Below are 16,747 nucleotides of genomic sequence, written 5' to 3' on the forward strand. Positions count from 1 at the left end.
GGGCCTGGGGTGCTTGCAACATCTGCCCTTGTGGTAGCCAATACTGACTGAGTACCACATACTGTATGTACTTCTATCATAGTGCATGTTCTACTGTATCTAACAGTGCACATCTAACATACAGTAAAAGTCCTTCTCAAAATGCATGGCATCTCATCACGATTTACTGCAAATGACGTCCTCTTGAGGCTTTACTGCTTTATGACGTCCTCTTGAGGCGTCCTGCTTTAGTACATCTAACACACTGACATTATGCAAAGTGAGCTCATTACTTGCACTGCACGCTCATATTTAAATTGGTGGACTTCTACGTACCTCACACTTCTGACCATGGCCTCATTATTGCCTTTTGCCAATTCCTCTATCCCATAATTACCAGTTTTACATCCAAGTCACAATTAAATGAAAGCCAATGAATAAATAAAAAAAGACACATCAGGTATGCATCTATCTTTTGCAAAGGTTCTAATCTACATGCTGTGGTAGGCTGTTGTGCCACACCCGGAAGTGTGGAGAAAGGTGCTGTCCAATGTGCATGTGTTGGAGCCTGGTGGGTCGAGAGCATGTTCTGGTGTAGCTGTGCATAGGCGGGTGCATAGGCGGGTGCATAGGCGGGTGCATAGGCGGGTGCATAGGCAGGTGCATAGGCAGGTGCATATAGGCGGGTGCATATAGGCGGGTGTTTCGCCGTCTGATGTATGGTGGAAGGAGCATCTCCTGGAAGTGTGCATTTTGTACAGGACTGTCGCGACAGCAACGTGTCTTCTGTGGCCAGGTCTGGTGATGTAGAGTTGTGTACTGACTGGGGGTCCCACAGGGCTCCATAAGGCTGGTGATGTAGAGTTGTGTACTGACTGGGGGTCCCACAGGGCTCCATAAGGCTGGTGATGTAGAGTTGTGTACTGACTGGGGGTCCCACAGGGCTCCATAAGGCTGGTGATGTAGAGTTGTGTACTGACTGGGGGTCCCACAGGTCTCCATAAGGCTGGTGATGTAGAGTTGTGTACTGACTGGGGGTCCCACAGGGCTCCATAAGGCTGGTGATGTAGAGTTGTGTACTGACTGGGGGTCCCACAGGGCTCCATAAGGCTGGTGATGTAGAGTTGTGTACTGACTGGGGGTCCCACAGGTCTCCATAAGGCTGGTGATGTAGAGTTGTGTACTGACTGGGGGTCCCACAGGGCTCCATAAGGCTGGTGATGTAGAGTTGTGTACTGACTGGGGGTCCCACAGGGCTCCATAAGGCTGGTGATGTAGAGTTGTGTACTGACTGGGGGTCCCACAGGGCTCCATAAGGCTGGTGATGTAGAGTTGTGTACTGACTGGGGGTCCCACAGGGCTCCATAAGGCTGGTGATGTAGAGTTGTGTACTGACTGGGGGTCCCACAGGGCTCCATAAGGCTGGTGATGTAGAGTTGTGTACTGACTGGGGGTCCCACAGGGCTCCATAAGGCTGGTGATGTAGAGTTGTGTACTGACTGGGGGTCCCACAGGGCTCCATAAGGCTGGTGATGTAGAGTTGTGTACTGACTGGGGGTCCCACAGGGCTCCATAAGGCTGGTGATGTAGAGTTGTGTACTGACTGGGGGTCCCACAGGGCTCCATAAGGCTGGTGATGTAGAGTTGTGTACTGACTGGGGGTCCCACAGGGCTCCATAAGGCTGGTGATGTAGAGTTGTGTACTGACTGGGGGTCCCACAGGGCTCCATAAGGCTGGTGATGTAGAGTTGTGTACTGACTGGGGGTCCCACAGGGCTCCATAAGGCTGGTGATGTAGAGTTGTGTACTGACTGGGGGTCCCACAGGGCTCCATAAGGCTGGTGATGTAGAGTTGTGTACTGACTGGGGGTCCCACAGGGCTCCATAAGGCTGGTGATGTAGAGTTGTGTACTGACTGGGGGTCCCACAGGGCTCCATAAGGCTGGTGATGTAGAGTTGTGTACTGACTGGGGGTCCCACAGGGCTCCATAAGGCTGGTGATGTAGAGTTGTGTACTGACTGGGGGTCCCACAGGGCTCCATAAGGCTGGTGATGTAGAGTTGTGTACTGACTGGGGGTCCCACAGGGCTCCATAAGGCTGGTGATGTAGAGTTGTGTACTGACTGGGGGTCCCACAGGGCTCCATAAGGCTGGTGATGTAGAGTTGTGTACTGACTGGGGGTCCCACAGGGCTCCATAAGGCTGGTGATGTAGAGTTGTGTACTGACTGGGGGTCCCACAGGGCTCCATAATTGGTCTGCTCCTTTTTTTCCATCTACAGCACAAATCTATTTGCGGAGAATAGCTGATCTATTGGCTCCCAGTGTGTTGCAAAAATGTGACATGTGAGCTTGTATATCGTCTATTTTCGCCCCAATACTCCCTCCCAGAGTCGGGCGGTGGGGTTCTGTGTGGACATGAAACAAATATAAATGTTGGGTGTAACCCGGTTACCCGGTTCAAGGCAGCGGTGGCCGAACGGTTTGCGGAGCGGTCTTGTTATCGGAAGGTCGCCAGTTCGAATCCCCGGACTGGCACGTTAAAATTACCACCGCTGAAGTGCCCTTGAGCAGGGCATTGAACCCCTACCATGAAATGTTCTATGAGCAGGGTCTGGCTGTAAACAAGCATCTCGAGCTTAGTCCATTCACCCTGGGTAAACAAAGAACTTTCCTTTGCTTTGCTTTATATCCTCAGAAACACTGTGCGAGTGTAAGGTGAATCGAAGGCTCTCTTCTGCACCCTGATGGTGCTGGATTGGAACCCATGGGTTTTTAGAGCTCAGCCGCATCACTCTTTTCAATCCGAGGGTATCGGTCTCGGCTCGATACTCCTGACCTATCTCGTCAATTACTCTCATCTTCAAATGCTGGAGCTCCGAAGGGTCTGTGCGAGAGAGCGGAGCGTTCCTAAAGCCCTCTGGGCTCTCTCTCTCCGCTCTCACATGCACCGCCTTCCCTGCTTTACATCGACAGCAGTGTTTTTCAACTCTTTTTCATTTCAAGGCCCATTATTTACAGTATTTGGCATTTGAGCCACGGACCACCATTTGATGAGATTTAGCCTCTCGGACCCAAAACTAAAGAATATTTTGTTGTCGTTGGATACGATTTTTGTCTACAATTCCATGCTTTTGGCCAATGTTGATCAAAATGACAATTCTTCTACATTCTCTAATTGTGTAGACTTCTTGTAAATGAAGTAACGCAGATGTTTAACAATAATTGAACTCTTGAGAGTGTAACATTTTATGCTCTCAAGAGTTAACTCATTTTGGGCGGGAACCCCTTTTGGTGTTAGCATTATGTTATGCTTTAGCTGTTGAAAAATAGCAGATCTACAAGCTCATAGCGCGCCACCGAGTGGCGCGCTACGAGCTTGTAGGTCTGCTATTTTTGAAAAATCAAAGAACGACTGACATAGAAACATAGCCTTTTCAGAAAAGGCAGAAAAGTGTCAGGATGTAGAAGACATTTTTAGAATATGATCTCAGGTCAAAATGGGTTAAAGATCTAGAAAGGGTCCATTTGGTTACCTACTCTCCATCATTTAGCTGGGGACCACCTGGAACCCCCTCAAGGACCACTGGTTACCTACTCTCCATCATTTAGCTGTGGACCACCTGGAACCCCCTCAAGGACCACTGGTTACCTACTCTCCATCATTTAGCTGGGGACCACCTGGAACCCCCTCAAGGACCACTGGTTACCTACTCTCCATCATTTAGCTGTGGACCACCTGGAACCCCCTCAAGGACCACTGGTGGAGAACCCCTGATCTATGGTACAGACGTGTGTGATATCGTAAAGGCCCTCATCTCGTCAGTGGGGGAAAGTAGGCCTACTCGCATGCTTTACTTACTGCAATGTAGAACTACTCCATTACGAAGTAAAAGTCCAGAGGTCAAAATGTACTTGAGTAAAAGTACAAATGTATTCATTCATAAAAATGTACTTAAAGTACCAAAAGTACTCATTATGTAGAATATCTCCCTGAAGTGGTTAATGTATGTTTTGCAGCAATAATCAAAATCTACAAAGTAACTAGTAACTCCAAATAATTGTAGTGGAGTAAAGTACAATATTTAGATCCAAGATGTAGTGGAGTAGAAGTAAATGTATTGGACATTGGTAATACTCAAGTAAAGTACAAATACCACAAATTGTACTTAATGAATTGCATTTTTAGATTAGAAAGCAATGTTATACGATACGATACAACTTTATTGTCAGCTTTCACTGACATTTGTTTTGCGTCCATGACGTCACCGTTCAAGATACAGACAGGAGGACATACACAATACATTACACAAGGTACATTACAGGACATACACAATACATTACACAAGGTACATTACAGGACATACACAATACATTACACAAGGTACATTACAGGACATACACAATACATTACACAAGGTACATTACAGGACATACACAATACATTACACAAGGTACATTACAGGACATACACAATACATTACACAAGGTACATTACAGGACATACACAATACATTACACAAGGTACATTACAGGACATACACAATACATTACACAAGGTACATTACAGGACTCAACTCACAGAAGCAGACGGGAACAAGAACAATAGAACATATACAATTTACAATTTACAATTTAGGCATTTAGCAGACGCTCTTAATCCAGAGCGACTTACATTAAGCAAAAACAAAAAGCATGGCATACATCACATGTATAAAAAGTAGTTATCATGAATCATGCGTAAACTAAGAACGTAACAGTGGAGTATCTATGTAAACTATACATACTATACTATATAATATATTATACATGTGTACTATAAAGTGCTATGACTACATAAAGTGCAATTCTAGAGCTGTCTACATAACAAGCTATAAGTCTGTTTAAAATACTATCTAAGTCTACATAATGTGCTATCTAAGGGGCTAGGCTAGGGCAAGTGCTACGGGCCATGGTGGAGTCTGAAGAGGTGGGTTTTCAGACTCTTGGTTTACCTATTTTGGTTTAAAAGCAGAACAGACTGGTGTACAAAAGAGTTCTTTAGCCTGTTTTTCTTATATTTTGGGACTCTAAACCGCCTCATGGAGGGCAACAGTTGGTATTCATCATTTAAAACATGTAAGTGGTCAGAGGAGATGCTCTTCGCCAGTCTAAGGCCTCACTCACACGTTTCGATCTAGCATACAACATTGATGCATGCTAGATGTAAGCAAGATGTAAGTGTCATGGCCGCCCCAATGCATTTCCAATGGAAGTCACATGGTTTGATACAACATTTTGGACTACAAGCTGTTGTATGGCTTTCGGCTGTGTTTCGACTGCCCCCCTCCCCCTCATACAACACAAATGTTGTGGCAAACCATGTGACTCCCATTGGAAATGCATTGGGGCAAGATGTATCACACCCTTTGTATACAACAAGCATACATCAATCTGTTGCGACCGTGTGAGTCGCCCCTAAGCATGCTATTGATCTGGGCTTCTTTAAATGAACGTAACACAACCTCGACTGGCCTACCAACAATTTTAGCGCAGATCTTAATTTGGCTATACAGTTTGTTCTTATATACCATTGATAGGCTGTTAAACCAGGCCGTGCTACAGTACAACATCACAGTTTGAACAACAGACGTATAGAAAAGAGACAAGATCTGACTGCTAGCACCAAACGATCTAAGTCGGCGTAGGGAGTACATACGCTGCTGGATCCTCTTACAAATATAGTCAATATGAGATGACCATGATAAGGTGGCGTCTAGCATCACCCCCAGATATTTGTAAGATGGGACTTGTTCAATAGCTGAACCATGGATTGTCACCGGTGGTGTCTTATCACCGGGAGCAGGACCACATTTAATTTCCTCAGTTTTCTTAGTGTTTATAATCAGATTATTTTTGTCACACCATTATAGAAAGCTGTAGTTTTTGGTCTTGTCGAGTGCCGATGTGATACAGGAATGTGAGAGCTATAATTATGATTCAGAGCATGTTCCTTTGATCTGTTCAGATTCATTCTTCTCTTTACAATACACACACACACACACACACACACACACACACACACACACACACACACACACACACGCGCGCGCGTGGACAACCGTACGTGTACATTCTCTTTACCTAATTGTCTTATGTTCATATCCACACACACATTCTCTCTAGTTAATGTTCCTTTAATCTCAGGTGGTGATCCACCTGAACTGAAGCCGCATCCGGGAGGGGATGATATTGTGATGTCACTATATCACTGTTTGTTTCATTGGAACGTTTGACTGTCAAGGTTTCAACCTCCAGGAAAAAACCCTAACTACAAAGGGAAGACATCACTACACATAAAATCACACCTGTGTGAACTGAGTGGTGCAAATCCCCCCCCCCCCCCTCTCTCATTAGCAGGCAACAGTGCAGCACTATCTCTCTCTCTCTGTTTCTGGCACAACAGCGCCACTTTTGGTACTCATTGGTACTGGTGCTCATAGTCACACACAAACATGAACACACGGTTGAACACAGACATTGCTGTTCCTTGGAGTGGTTGCACCACTCAAAAACCACACCAAGGGGTCTAATGAAGTACTGTCACCTCATAAACACATGAAAAACTGGAAAGAATACAAAAGTCACAGCACTCCATCTTTAATTATTATCCTCCCTCTGTCGTTCCAGATACGGGCTCGACGATCCGCATCCTGCTCTACTCTCTCATCTTCCTGCTCAGCGTGTTGGGCAACGTGCTCATCATCGTGGTGCTGGCGCTGAACAAGCGCATGCGCACCGTCACCAACTCCTTCCTGCTGTCGCTGGCCGTCAGCGACCTCATGATGGCCGTCTTCTGCATGCCGTTCACCCTCATCCCCAGCATCCTGCAGGACTTCATCTTTGGAGCCGCCATGTGCAAGATCTTCACCTACTTCATGGGTAAGTAAGTAGCCTTGCCGAGCCATGAGGCCCATAGGGCAGGAGCCTATCTCCTGTTTCTGTAGCCATGAGGCCCATAGGGCAGGAGCCCATCTCCTGTTTCTGTAGCCATGAGGCCCATAGGGCAGGAGCCTATCTCCTGTTTCTGTAGCCATGAGGCCCATAGGGGCAGGAGCCTATCTCCTGTTTCTGTAGCCATGAGGCCCATAGGGGCAGGAGCCTATCTCCTGTTTCTGTAGCCATGAGGCCCATAGGGGCAGGAGCCTATCTCCTGTTTCTGTAGCCATGAGGCCCATAGGGGCAGGAGCCTATCTCCTGTTTCTGTAGCCATGAGGCCCATAGGGGCAGGAGCCTATCTCCTGTTTCTGTAGCCATGAGGCCCATAGGGGCAGGAGCCTATCTCCTGTTTCTGTAGCCATGAGGCCCATAGGGGCAGGAGCCTATCTCCTGTTTCTGTAGCCATGAGGCCCATAGGGGCAGGAGCCTATCTCCTGTTTCTGGACATGACGCTAGTACAGGGTTCCCCAATTAATTTTCCTCAAGGGCCATATTTTGACTAGGGAACCAGGCTGGGGGCCGAGTCCGCACGCGCGAAAAATTGGGGTTTTTATTTTTTCATTAATTAATTAATTAAAATGTGTTCTCAACCAGTGATCCGGGGACCACCAGTGGTTCTTGAGGGGGTGCCCAGTTTGACCTGCATAGGCTACTGACCCCCATTTAATGCCATTTATATCTGGGACACCCCCCCCCCCAAAACAAAACAAAAAACTTAAAAAAAATAAAAATCTTCCAGGGGCCACAAGGGGGCGCTCCGCGGGCCGCAAATGGCCCGTGGGCTGCCTATTGGGGAATCCTGCGCTAGTATGTCGCAGGGACTTACCCCCAATCCAACCCTTGATGCTGAGTGTCCAGCAGGGAGGCACTGGGTCCCATTTTTACAGTCTTTGGTATGACCCGGCTGGGGATTGAACCCCCGACCTCCCAGTCTCAGGGCGGACACTCTAACCACAAGGCCACTGAGCTGGCCACTTCATGGGTAAGGAAAAGGAGAAATGTTTGTTTGTTTGTTTTGGGGGGGGGAGAGCTTCTCGAGTATGGATGGAGCTCGTTAATTTCTGTTGATAACGAGCACCTTATCCGGTCAGGCTTATCGAGCCAGGTTCTTATCGATCCCACTATCGAGCATTTTCTATTATTTTGTGGAAAGACGGGAGACGACAAATTCTGAACAGGAACTAGTATCTTTTTTTTCCCAACTTATTCTTTTTATTGTCATTGCCGGGGCAGACAATACATTTTATACACTTTATACATTATATATATATATATATAGCAACATTCAGTTCTCAGTACAGAATTGTCTCCCCAAGGAGACAGCAGCAACATTGAAAGTAACCCATTTGAAAAATAATAAAAATCATAAATAATACTAACAATAATAATAAAGTGAAGAAATGTAAACAGACGTAATTTTTTTTAATAATAATAATAAAAATAAAGAAAAGGAAAGAGGGCAGGGGGGTTCCGTAGAGATACATCTTTGTAATTTTAAATCTCGATGTGTGCGAAGGGCGTCCATTTCCTTTTGTAGCGTTTCATTTTGTAGCCTCACCAAATAAGTAATTTCTTCCATGTCTCTAATTTCTTTAACTTTATTCAACCATTGTTCGTGGGTTGGAGGGTGTTTTCCTAGCCAATTTATTGTGATAGTCTTTTTGGCCGCTGCTAACAATATCTGGAGGAGGTACACCTTTTTCCTACCCTCAAACCCAGTCGGTACCACTCCTAGAATAGCTGTCTTGAAATCTTGTGGTATCTGAGTGTCAAACACTCTGTTAATGTCATTAAAAACATTATTCCAGAATTGCTGTAATTTAGGACACGTCCAAAAGATATGTGTATGGTTACCGATCTGTTCACCACATTCCCGCCAGCACTCAGTTGTAGGAGTAGTGCTTGCTCTACCAGTAAATAATGGAGTCTGCTTACAATTTTCCATTGATATTCTCTCCAAGAGTTAGAGTTTGTTACTTTATGCACTTCAGTGCAGGCGTCTAGCCATTCTTCTTGTGAAATCTCTTGTTGTATTTCTGCCTCCCACTTGGCTTTTAGAACTAGTATCTTTTACTAGGGCCTTCAAATACAGTACTTTTCTAACCGACGTGTGTGTGCCATCGTGGGTGATTCGATTTATTTCTTGATCGCCTCTTGTCTTGATTGTTTAAACATGACGTCATGGGCCGCTAGCTAAATAACAGGCTTGATAAGCTTAAAGTATCGGGTTTCATCCCTATTCTCGAGGGCCAAGTGGTTATAGTGGGGCATACGACATGAGCACAGGTCAGGATGCCCCGGTTCGGCAAGTCCCTGGTTCCGGTTTGATTCCCTGACCGGCTGGACTATTTGCTAGGTTAATAATAATAATGAATAAATTAATGTCACAAGCCAAATAGGATTTTGTAGCTGTCGGCATCACAGTTACTTTTCAGGAAAACAAATAATAATAATAATAATAATAATACAAATCCTGTGTTCCAAATTCTTAATACTTTTCATTGTTTAATTATAAAACCCTCAGAAAAACTTAACAACTTTTAAACCTGGCCTCAATATTTTGGGCATGTCACTATAGGCCTATACTGTAGGTGAAACCTTTCAAATATTTTCAAAATATTTCTAAAATCTTGTACTGTAGCTTATTTAAAAAGAATCACACCCGTGTGAACTGAGTGGTGCAACTCCAGACAGAATAGATTCTGCCAGACAGCAATGATCACATAAAAATCACACCCGTGTGAAGTGAGGGGCGCTAATATATTAAATGCCATTAACATCACCTAATCAACATGAGTGTAACTCATGTTGATTAGGTGATGTTAATGGCATTTAATGTTTGTGTTAGGGACAAGATGACGTACATTTTCCCTTCATTATCAATGGCGTTTTTAAGGAGGGGCTAGCGCCCCTCAAAAAAACAACGTGCCTCATCATAGTTATTGGATGGTATGCTGGCAAAGTGGCCGACTGGGCCCCAGACAAAAATTACCTGCATTTTTGGCTAGTGGCAAGTGTTTATTTCACACTCGGGAGGGGGGATATGTTTATAGAAGGGGAGACCGGCAGTATATAGGGGGATAGGGAGATATGATAACAAGCAGGCACGGTTACAGGAGCTTCTGCGGACCATTATTCCATTGACGGGCACAAATTAAATGTGCATTGCCAATTTGCCATGAAATAAATCTTGGCTCAACAGCCCCACAACGTAAACCTTGGCTCAACAGCCCCATATCTATGCTGCTGCTGGCCCAAGTTTAATTACCGGTTTCTGCTGCAAAGTAACCTCAATCGCCTTTTCTCCAGTGGCCACTGGCATCTGGTCCCGTTTGGCTGGCTTTAAGCCGCTGTGTTTGGGATATTATGTATGGACACATTCTGCCAGACCATGGCTGAGTCGAGACCAGTGGTCTGGAATAGTGGGCTTATGGTGTGTGTGTGTGTGTGTGTGTGTGTGTGTGTGTGTGTGTGTGTGTGTGAGTGAGTGAGATACTGTAAAACGAAATCTACTGGTGCATGTGCTTCTTGCTTTTGATTTTAACGGATGTTCGAACAGTATTGGACAGTACCGTGACGAGAGACTGGAAAGAAGGACAAAGATACAGAACCTTACCCTGGAAAAAGGTTCGTTTCAGTAGGAGTTTTGTCCCCTCAGCCATCGCGGCATTAAACAAACTGCCCCGCCGATAGGATGGTTCTGTGTACAGTGGGGAACTCATGTTTTTGTTTGTCTTGGTGTTATGTTTTTCTGTACTATGTGTTGTTTTTGTTGTTGGTGTTGAACAGACCTGTGAAGATGAATATCCTTCGGGACAATAAACATTATTATTATCAGATGCAATGCAAGCAACACTTGCATTGCATCTGATGTCCTTTCCAGTCTGTTCCAACTGAACTGAAACCCACAATGTCACAACAACCGTCTGTGACTGTGTGTAACATAGTAGTCCAGCCCGAAGACCAGGAGCCTAAAGCTTGTTTTATATTTGTTTGTACACCAGTGTCGCATGGCGAAAATGGCAGATCTCCAAGCTCAAGATCCACAAGTGGCCGTGAAACTAAGTACAACAGGGCTTTATCGTCTCCCTTGGACAAGAGGGTAGGGGAATTTGCCTCGAAATATTTGGTTTCCCATGTAGAAGACCCCCTGTGGAATCCAGGTGTGTAAATTGGGGGTTCATCTGGATTCCCAGTGTGGGGAGGTCAAAGGGTGGTGATGAGTAGCAGAGTAAGTAGCGTTTCTCCAGGCGGAGAATCATCCGATGTATGAAAAAGCATATGACTGCCTAGATATGTCCCAAACCACCCCCCTCAGGTCCTCCACTGCTGGCCTGCTCCATGTGCTAAAAACCAGCTTTCTGCTTCTACAAACTCCCATTATAAACTCCCATTATGCCTCGACAGGCAGCCTCTGTAGACATGTTTAAAACACATGCAGCTCAAGACCTACTTCTACACTCTTGCTTTTATTTGAGCTTTTAAAATCCTTGTTATTCACGTCCACAGTGTATTGCCTTATTCACTGCTATTTTAATCTTTTATGCTTTTCTTTTCTTCCCTCTATTGCTCTGTAAAGCACTTTGAGCTGCATTTCATGTCATGAAAGGTGCTATACAAATAAAGTTATTTGTATTATTATTATTTTATTACCATCATAACTCACGGCGTGGCAGAGAATTAAGTGTCTACGTTTATATTGTCATAAGACAGTCGAGGAGAAAGCGGTGAACAAGAAGTGCAATTTAACAGTGAAATGGAAACATTAGTCCAGGACGACGACGACAATATTATTTGGCAGCATAGCAGTGTCATATCAAACACAAAAAGATAGAATATGGGGAGTGGGAGTAATTGGCTCGTTGTCATGAATGTAATTACATTATAATGTTTGGTTCAGTGCAATTAGAGTGGTAGGACATCAACAGTGAGACCAAAAAAAGCCGAACAGTGCCCATAAGGCAAGAGTCACAGACACTGGAGGAGGACAGGGGATTATCTCACACATCTGCACTGGACCAACACAGCCTGTCAGTGCGTGGCATTGTCAACGTCCAGGGAGATGGCAATTCCATTCATCCATACTAATTTGATAGAGATAGAGCCACCACAACAGTGGAACGCATTATCTGTATTACAAATCAAAAGAAAATCCTTTTTTTTTAACCCATTTTGACCTGAGATCAGATTCTAAAAATGTCTTCTACATCCTGACAGTTTTCTGAAAAAGCTATGTTTCTATGTCAGTCGTTCTTCGATTTTTCAAAAATAGCAGAATAGCATAGAATATGCTAACACCAAAAGGGGTTCCCGCCCAAAATGGGTTAAACAAAAAATCACACTTGTGTGAAGTGAGGGACGCTCTTATCATCATACATCAGCCAATCAGATCATCACATTCCGTGGTACAAACACACACACAAAGCTGTAGAAAGGAGGGGCTATAGCGGCCCTCAAAAATCTCTGAAAAAAAGACTATTGGGAGAGACCACACAATTGGAATGATCAATGTGTTTTTGTACATATTTAACCTATATTATCTATATATCTTTGGCATTTTTTTAATAGTGTAATTTAGATTTAGACTGACAAGTGTCAGTTATTATTTGTATGTTTTTATGTTGATGTTTTATGGACCCCAGGAAGACTAGTGGCAGCAGAAGCTAATGGGGATCCGAATAAAGAATTTGCACCAGCAGGGAAAGGTGCATTCAACCCAAGAGACATTTCTATTTTATGTTAACATAACGGGCAATAAAGTAGGAAATTCTTATCTGATCTAGAACACAATACGCCAATTTAAAACTGATTAACCTTTATATTGCTATGACATTAAACTGGACTCAGAACACACACTATTATAACTGTTGCCTTCAAATGAGAGCGCAAAATCTGTCTTGGAAGAGCCACCCATCGACTAATCTAATATACGACAACCTTCCCCGTGTTTCTTCACTAGTCCGATCCAGAAGAACACAGTTTGCCGGCCACTGCTACAGAGCTGACAATATCTATCTTCTTCTCTGAGATGAGAGAGAGAGATGAGATATACTTTATTAATCCCCGAAGCAGACCAGAGGTAGAAAACTGTCGTTCCCTGATGTCATCGCTAAGGACACATGCATCAGTAAGCAGGAACTGGGGATGGCAATGAAGGACTGGAAAATCTGGCGTGGCATTGTGAAATCCATTATCTCGACCGCGGTCGAAAAATGATGATGATAACTGTTACTGCATCATCCTGTATTTGTTGAACTATTCAACAAATAGTCCAAATATCATCAACATGACCACCATCATTACCATTCCCACCCTAGACTGGTGAGATGTGTACAGTATGTGTGTGTATGTAGGAGATCGACAGGAACGTTGTGTGGTATATTGACCTTTTTCCTTGTATTGTCTAATGATTCTAATCCTTATTGCGTTGACTGTGAGATTCCACAGGGTAGCATTTCAGGCCCCTTAGTCCCTGTAAAATCATTAGTGAAATACCTTAGTTGTTCCTTAGAGTAATGTGGACGTTAGTTCAGTGGCGTATCCAGGAATTACGTTTTGGGCAGGCAAGATATGTGTTAATTATCGTCTCTCCGCGCACAATCGTAGCACTAAAGGTTTTCAAAGAGATATACCTGCCAGACGAGTAGGATACAAAGGCTGAAAGGCATGCATTTACATTTCAATGGGTGATTGAGGGCCGCGCTCTACCGCAACGGCCAATCAGCTGTCCACTAACGCCAGGGCTCCACCGGACGCGTTGCGTTGCGTCTGCGTCGCGTCAAAAAACGCACCGGTTCAATTTTAATGCACGCGTCGCGTCTCCGTCAACGCGGGCAGTGGAGCCACCCTTCATTGATTAAAAATCACACCCGTGTGAACTGAGTGGTGTAAGGTTTTATATAGCATGATCAGCTGTGGTCTGACGTAATGTCTGACGTAATGAAATCACACAAAATATGTTAAGTAAAAAAAGCTATCATTTTTGATAAATGTATGTATCACACCTGGATGTGATTTCACAACTGGCTGTTTTTGCGCAGAGAAAATGACCACGGTTGCTACGGTCATCCAGTTCACCCGGGTGTGATTTAATTACGTCAGAAATTATTTTGAACATAGCAACCATGGTCATTTTTTTATGCACACAAAAGCCAGTTGTAGGAGTGGTTTACACCACTCAAAAAAGGGAACATTCCCTGACGGTGACGGAGACGCGACGCTGACGCGCCCGGTGGAGCCCGGCCGTAATAGTTCTCATGTCTTGTTTTTGTCCTCTTTTTTTTCTCATTGTATAGATTTTGGCCAGGCCAGAAATGGATTTGGACAGGCGGACGCCTGCCCTCGCCTTATTGTAGATACGCCTAGTTACTCATTGGGGTGTCGGAATATATTTTGAGCTATAACCATCAGATGTTACTATACTATATAATTATATTACTATACTAGATAATAAACAATGTTCGTGACAATTCTTGAGTCACTTTGACTTTGCCTGCACTCTTACTCGTCAAAGTCAAGAAGCCAATTCCAAGAACTCAAGTGGCTTCCAGTCACTTTGTCCAGACTGCCTATGATTCAGAAAGTTATCCACGGGTGCTCCTCAATGGAATATCTTGGGCACAGAAATGAGATGTTTAAATGTCTAACTAAAACTCGCCGGTTGGAAAAGGTACCTACAGTATGTGATTCAAGCAGTTTGTTTCATTTTATTTTATTATCTTAATTATTTTATACAGTACATAATCATTTTTAAGTGGTGCAACCACTTCCTTAAGTGACTATATATGTGTGTGTGTGGGTGCGTCTGAGCACGAAAACAGCATGGTCTGGAACTCCCCCCCCCCCCCCCCCCCCCCCCCGGGGACCCCCACACGGAGTTGCACCACTTACTTCACACGGGTGTGATTTTTTTTTTAAATTGGTTTCATTTATTTTCAATATGACTGCTACACTCGACGGTTGATCATTTTCGTTTATCGGTGAATGGATTGAAAATGTGTCTCACCCCAAATAAATGGGTTATATTTGCAATTCAATCAGTCACATTTGATACACGGCCCCTGAAGTCTAATATCTTCCTTGGTCAACCAATAACCCTGTGGCTGAGTGGTTTCTATAGGTTTCTTTTCTGGGTTTGAATACAGGTGCTTACAGCTGGTCGGTGTGCTACGCAGTAATCATATATTTGTCCCTGTGCTGTGGTGCTAAAAATAACTGACTTAAAACTATTTGAGATTGGCCTTGAATGCCGCCATAGTAAACCAACATTTTCCTGCTTGTATTTGTATGGTTGAGTAATGGATACCTATACCCCTCTTGATTCTTGTATATCCCACAATTGAATGATTGTCTCAAGGAGGGAGTGCAACGAACCATGTACAACCCAGATTCGGCACAAACAAGGGACTAAATTATTTTCGCTCCTATGCCACCAAAATGTGGAACGCCCTACCAACAGTCATTAAGACATGCGAATCCCTTGACTCCTTCAAAACCGCTCTCAAAGGGCACCTACAGACGGCTGCAATTCGAAACTGACCCCCGTAAAATCTGAATCCACCCCCCCCCCCCCCCCTTTTCCCCTCACTGTATGTTTCTTTTCCCTTTTTACCTCCATTATGATGAATTCCTGTTCTGTTCTTTGGATATATAGAAGTGTCTATTTGTACGTCTCTAAATGTTTTGATGAATTGAACATGGTGGACCCTCTTGTAAACAAGTGTAATGCTTAATTGGGTCGTCCACTCACAGTTAACAGCCTTTGTATTGAGTTTGTGCTTGAAATGTACTGTAATTCTGCAAACTGTTAATACATATTTCAATCAATCAATCAAAGGACAGGGCATGGAAAGACATCAAAGCAATGCTGGGAAAGGCTTCTCCGAACAGCATTGTTAAAGTGTGTTCTGCTGTCCAGAGAGCTGGCGAGGGTAACAGGTCATCTCGCCCCTTTGCCAACTCGCCCCAGCTTTTTTCCGCCGACCTCACGCCGACAGCTCGGAGCGGCGGTTCTTGTATTCTTTATTTTGTTTTACTGAGAATAAGGTTAGAAATAAGTTTAGGGTTAGGCATAGTTTTACTGGGGTTAAGTTTAGGAATAGGGTTAGGTTTAGGCATCGTTTTACTGAGGTTGAGGTTAGGAATAAGGTTAGGTTTAACCGTTTAAGCATAATTTACTTAGATTACTTTAGGAATACCAGGCCACGCTGTTCCGCCGGCTGTACGCCCCGGGGCGAGTTGGTAAAGGGGCGAGCAGTCTCGTATTCCTGGCGAGTGGTCAACACAGACGTGAACAGAATGGAAGTGTTTTCACAATGGATGCCTCTGATGAATACCCCAGATCTTTTGGCCTAACAAGATCTCCAACAATGAACTGTACAGTAAAACAGGGTGCCGGAGCATCACCAAGGAGATTACACACAGACGCCTGAGATGGCTTCACGGACACACAGACGCCTGAGATGGCTTCACGGACATGAGCTGAAGATGTACCTTGAAGACCTTAAGATGTACGGCACACCATCAAGGAGAAGAAAACCACCTGCCGCAGCCCGCAGGACACGAGAGCTGGAACAGATGACCCTGTCATGGGATGAGGAGCAAGATGCCGCCAGGCACGCATGCAATGAGAGCACTCATTGAACCCTTATGGCATAACCTTATGCCATAGGGCAGTGGTTCCAAAACTGGGGGTCAGGACCCCGAGGGGGGGGTCCCCACATGATTTTTATTTTATTTTTGTTGGGGGGGTGACAATTTAAGGAAGAAAATAAATGAAAAAAGGACATTAA

The 16,747-nt window shown here is 44.4% G+C and overlaps 1 protein-coding gene across 1 annotated transcript in view; it reads left to right on the top strand.

The window, feature by feature from the left end:
* Positions 1-16,747, top strand: part of cckbra (cholecystokinin B receptor a) — a gene marked incomplete at its 3' end in the record, with an annotated part of 67,744 nt that overhangs the window by 31,542 nt on the left and 19,455 nt on the right. The window contains exon 2 of the mRNA XM_079495325.1: positions 6,648-6,899. Coding sequence (XP_079351451.1) covers positions 6,648-6,899 — 252 coding nt within the window. The remainder of the gene's footprint in view (positions 1-6,647; positions 6,900-16,747) is intronic.

This window comes from Electrona antarctica (assembly GCF_951216825.1).
Source record: "Electrona antarctica genome assembly, chromosome: 24".
Lineage (NCBI taxonomy): Eukaryota > Metazoa > Chordata > Actinopteri > Myctophiformes > Myctophidae > Electrona > Electrona antarctica.